The following is a 4587-nucleotide window of genomic DNA, read 5'->3' as shown; positions in this document are numbered from 1 at the left end:
TAAAATCTCTTTCGTTTCCCACAGACGGCGCCATTTGATAAATATTTTCCTCTTCCTGGTCCATGATAAATCTGGTTTTCCTCTGGGTCCTTTCTTGTTGGGCTCCCTGATGGGTCTCTCCATGTTCTATCTGGTGAAAGGACCTGTAAAATAAGAAAGAATGGTCAGGGGCCTACCGGGGGGTGCCCCGGCAGAGGCCCTCCGACGCTCAAGTCAGATTTTATAGCTCAGAGTAGTATATTTAGGCAAGGGTTACAGAAAGAATAAAAATGGTGTCCAGGAAGGAGAAGGAAGAAGAAGAGAGCCCCCCTTGCGTAGCCTCTACCGTGATATATATATTTGTCTCTCTGTCACAATGCTAGCTATCTTCTGTCGCCTATCTCCGTATGTACGGATGTGTCAGGCGCCTGCTCCATGCGTAACGGCCATTAATTCTCCTCTGATACGTATGATTCTCCTCTGATACGCATGCGGAAGGACCTACCAGCGGGGCATCTTGGTCATTTTCCCCTTTCCGGGCTGGGTTGAATGGTAGGGCTGAAGTTGAGCCTGGTGAGGGCCTGATTACTGGGCCGAGAGGTTTGGGCCGGCTTGATTGAGGAGTCTAGGCGGAGTCCGGTCCTGTGACTGAGCGGGCTGAGCCTGGCTCTCGAAGGGAATTTTGAAGCCTTCGGATCATGGACTGTTTTCATGGGCCTGGTCTTTTAAACCGGGGTGAAGAAATCCAGCGATCATCAGTATGTCTATTGCCAATCGCAGTAAAAGCAGACCTAGGCTATTTCTTCAACTTGGTGATTCAGACATCACCAAAATGCTTTGATATGCAAGAGTAGTGGAGTTTCAACATCAGACCAAGTCCCACACTTACTTTTGCTTAAACAATCACCGGCCTAACCTTTGAAGTGGTCAATGTCTCTTTTTCCACTTTGTATTATTAACATATTCAATTATTGGTGAAGGCGGCAAGAAGCTGTTCCCATAAGCTAAAAATATTTTATAATTTGCCTTTTGTTGCAGTTGAAAAAGACGCCGTAAGTTTCACGGGTAGCCCAACCACCCACTAAAATCTTTGCTTTGCTTTCAATGGCGGATTGAGCTCCGAGGGGGCGTTCCTAATTTCAATTACCCAATATTTCTACTAGAAAGGCTAGGTTTTTTATTATTTTTAGTTTTTATTTTTATTTTTTTGCTTCTAACAGAAGGCTTCAATGTTGAAATCTAGAGGGGACTATTATAGAGACGACTGGTTCCAAGCAGAGTCTGAATTCCCATCCCAAACTCAGATCCATCTAATAATTGTAGACCATTTCCAGAACCATTGCATTGGCCAAAATGGAGGAAGATAAATTAATTTCTGGAAAAAAAATTCAGCTGATCATATGAAAAATGTAAAGACCATTCATTCTGCTTTAAAACATCATAAATATTCGTTCACTTTAGCATTGTTTTAGTTATTTATATACCAATCCAGAGAACAAAAAGCACCATATCAGCTTTCATACAGAAAATTATACATCACACTGATGGTTCAGCCTCCTTCCCCATTTGCCATTAATTCCTTGCCTATAACTCTCTCTTTCAAATCCCAATACAGTAATTACTATAGCTAAATAACTCTTTTTTTTATCTTCTATTCTTTAAGCAACTCTTTTATCTTCTCCTTTCCTTGTATGTGTATCTGTATAATTGTATATGGTAAGCTGTTCAAGGGCTTTGTTCGTCGAATATATCCAGGAGAGACAGTACCTGCAAATTCAGGGGAAATGGTCAGATCAGGTCACCCAGCGATAAAAAATTAACAGCTAAAACATACAAGATTCATCATGGGTATAGCTAAGGTTAAATTACCTCAGGAATGTTGAGTTCAAGCCGGAACTTAGGGCCATCATAGTGGTGGAGAATTGGCCTGAAGGAGTCCTCTTCCAGTGGCTCACAAACTTTCCTTGTAACAACTCTTACCTGTACACAGAATAAAAAATAGAATTTAATTCAAAATGTTCCAATGCTCAACAATCCACAATCCATATAACTGATACGACAATTTCCTAGATACATACCTGAGCAGGGAAGCGTGATTCTCCAGGGCATTTCTTGTCCTCCCAGGCTAATGGATCAATGTTTGTTCCTCCAAAACTTGCAGCCTATAGCAGACCATTATGAGAAAACATGAGTTTATGTATCAGAATAACTACTACACATGGATTCTCATGTATTATTGAAGGCCTCAAAAGAAGAAGAAATACAAACCTCAAAGATTCCATGGAGTTGGTGGGTGGAGTAGTTGTAGAGGAAAAGGGGCAGGCCTGGAGTGATCGCCCTTACTGAATCTCGGTATCGTGGAGGCAAGCCTATAAATAATAATTCAAGAAACAGTTTAGACATGCGTAATAACACTGTAATATAATTCAACACAAACAGAGTTTAAAATCAAATGAAATCTTAGAAAAATTTATTGGTCACATGCTCTGAAAATGAATCATGAACAAATCCTAAAAAGCCAGACCTTCTACGCTATGGACTCTAGCAGACATGAGAATACAAGTGTTGGAAATTGAAAGACATACCAAAGAGCTGTCTCTTGAGATTCTCTTGCATAGTATCGTTGTTACAAACAAAGATATAGCCACCAACAGTTTCATTCCTAGGCAGAGATTCTGAAGGTGGAAGTGTCTTAAATCTCTTATCAAGAGCACTTAGCTTATCCTTACCATCATTATTGTTGTTATTATCACCATTGCTCTTCTTGTTACTATTCTTCTTCACAATTTTGCCTCCATGATCGTCCTCTCCCTTGTTCTTGCCCTTCACATGAACATTGATGTTGTTGTTATAATTGCTCTTTGAATAAATCCCCTTATTAAACCCACCATTGATCCCAACATTTTTCTGGGATCCACCGCCAACAGCTCGACCAATACTTCCAATAGGACCAAGTCCATAACTGTTAACACCAGATCCTATCTTCCACCCATCGTTAAATCCATTCAAATCGGTAGTAGCTCCACCGCTAGATGACATCTTCCACCCATCATTTAATCCATTCAAATCGGTAGTAGCTCCACCGCTAGATGACATCTTCCACCCATCATTTAATCCATTCAAATCGGTGGTAGCTCCACCATTAGATGCTATCTTCCACCCATCATTGTTCAAATCAGACTCTTTTGACTTAGAACTAATACCAGAATTCACTTCACCTCCAACTCTTATATCAAAATTCTTCCTCTCATCAGGCCTCTTTGATACATAAGAATTGCTCCATATCGTATCACTGAGTGACAGATTTGCCAAGTTTGAAGTATGTCGCCTCAACTGATCACTGAATTGCCAAAACGATTGCTGGTTGTTCTCCATCTTCAACTTCAATTCCCTTCAAAAACAGATAATAAAACAACAAAACACGAACTGGGTATCCGAGAAATAACAGAAATTTTATCGACGATTAATAAGAACAAGTTCAAAAAAAAAGGGACATGAAGCAGTGGGTTTGTAATTGATGAGAGAGAGCAGGGGGCGAGACAGGGTAAATTAAATAAGAAGAGCTCCAATGCGGAAGAAGGAAATTTCCAGGAAGGTGAAGTGATATAAGAATTGCAAAGATTGCGTGTGGATTTGTCAAAGTGGAAAGTTACATAGATGAGTGAATTTAACAAAATTGTTATTCTTATTATATATATATATATATTTTTGTTTCAATTGCTCAGCAAAGACATAAACATAGTTGAGCAAATAGGAAGCGATGGTGGAGGAGAAAACGCGGTGTTTTAGTGGGGTAGGAAGGTGAGGTGGCAGAAGGGGAGAGAATGAGAGTGGAGGTTGGGAAGTTGATTTTATGTGCAACTTTCTAGAAAGTCTTCTGGTGAGTTCGTTTCTAAGGATTGTGTTCACACCCTGATTTTGAAATTCTATTAATTTGCTTAGTTGTTAAGTCTTGATCAAAAAATATATATATAAAGAAAAAAGGAAAATTATTAATTAATCCGATTAAATAAAAACGCGTTCGAGAAGACTAAACATGTGAGTGGAGGTAGCCACACATGTGAAGTTAGCCATTACACGTGTGTCGGCAGACTCTATGGTCTGTACACGTAGTAGGGGACAAGGCCCACAAGGAAAAACTAAACTTGTTTTCTCGGGCCATGCCAGTCCAAAATATAGGTCTTTTATTTTTGTATGAAAAGTATATTTAACATTATATTAGTGAATATTTTAATCATAATTTTAACACATTTTGACTTTTATTATTTTTTATAAAGTTCAAAAACATCATAATAATTATTTTTTTATAAGTTGAAACATTCAATAATCATAATTTTATAAAATTAAATGTTTTAAGTAGAACTAAAAATATCAATAGAGTTTTTAAATAAAGAGTAACAATCAAATTATTTTAAAAAAAATAGACAATTCCTTTTTTAATCAACGCAAAAGTAATATGTATTTAACAAGATTAAAAAAGACTAATTACCAGAGAGTTTAAAAATAATATTCAATCCAAAAAGCAACTCAGAAAAATCTAATTGTCCTACAATTCACAGTTCAATTCAAAATCAATAGTAAATTTATAGCTCAGCCCAAAATTTAATA

The 4587-nt window shown here is 37.9% G+C and overlaps 1 protein-coding gene across 2 annotated transcripts; it reads right to left on the bottom strand.

The window, feature by feature from the left end:
• Window positions 1-1380: 1380 nt before the first annotated feature.
• Window positions 1381-3640, bottom strand: LOC110626616 (B2 protein). Of its 2 annotated transcripts, XM_043955230.1 has the most exons (6): window positions 3133-3640; window positions 2565-3075; window positions 2248-2348; window positions 2058-2141; window positions 1849-1959; window positions 1381-1746 (listed from the first exon to the last, which is right to left on the bottom strand). In XM_043955230.1, exons 1-6 carry the CDS (start codon window positions 3352-3354, stop codon window positions 1705-1707), a joined length of 1071 nt encoding a protein of 356 aa, XP_043811165.1. In that variant the 5' UTR covers window positions 3355-3640; the 3' UTR covers window positions 1381-1704. The 2 variants fall into 2 exon arrangements, with proteins under 2 accessions (XP_043811165.1, XP_021628327.1); XM_021772635.2 differs by having other exon boundaries at window positions 2565-3640.
• Window positions 3641-4587: the final 947 nt, after the last annotated feature.

This window comes from Manihot esculenta, chromosome 1, assembly GCF_001659605.2.
Source record: "Manihot esculenta cultivar AM560-2 chromosome 1, M.esculenta_v8, whole genome shotgun sequence".
NCBI classification, from domain to species: domain Eukaryota; kingdom Viridiplantae; phylum Streptophyta; class Magnoliopsida; order Malpighiales; family Euphorbiaceae; genus Manihot; species Manihot esculenta.
This window is presented reverse-complemented; position numbering and strand designations above follow the sequence as displayed.

Excerpts from the sequence above, each read along its gene's own strand:
- LOC110626616 (XM_021772635.2), bottom strand. The coding sequence starts at position 3,354 with ATGGAGAACAACCAGCAATCGTTTTGGCAATTCAGTGATCAGTTGAGG. Across the intron at positions 2,349-2,564 it reads TCTCAAGAGACAGCTCTTTG|GCTTGCCTCCACGATACCGA; the intron begins GTATGTCTTTCA and ends TATTATTTATAG. Across the intron at positions 1,747-1,848 it reads TTGAACTCAACATTCCTGAG|GTACTGTCTCTCCTGGATAT; the intron begins GTAATTTAACCT and ends CTGAATTTGCAG.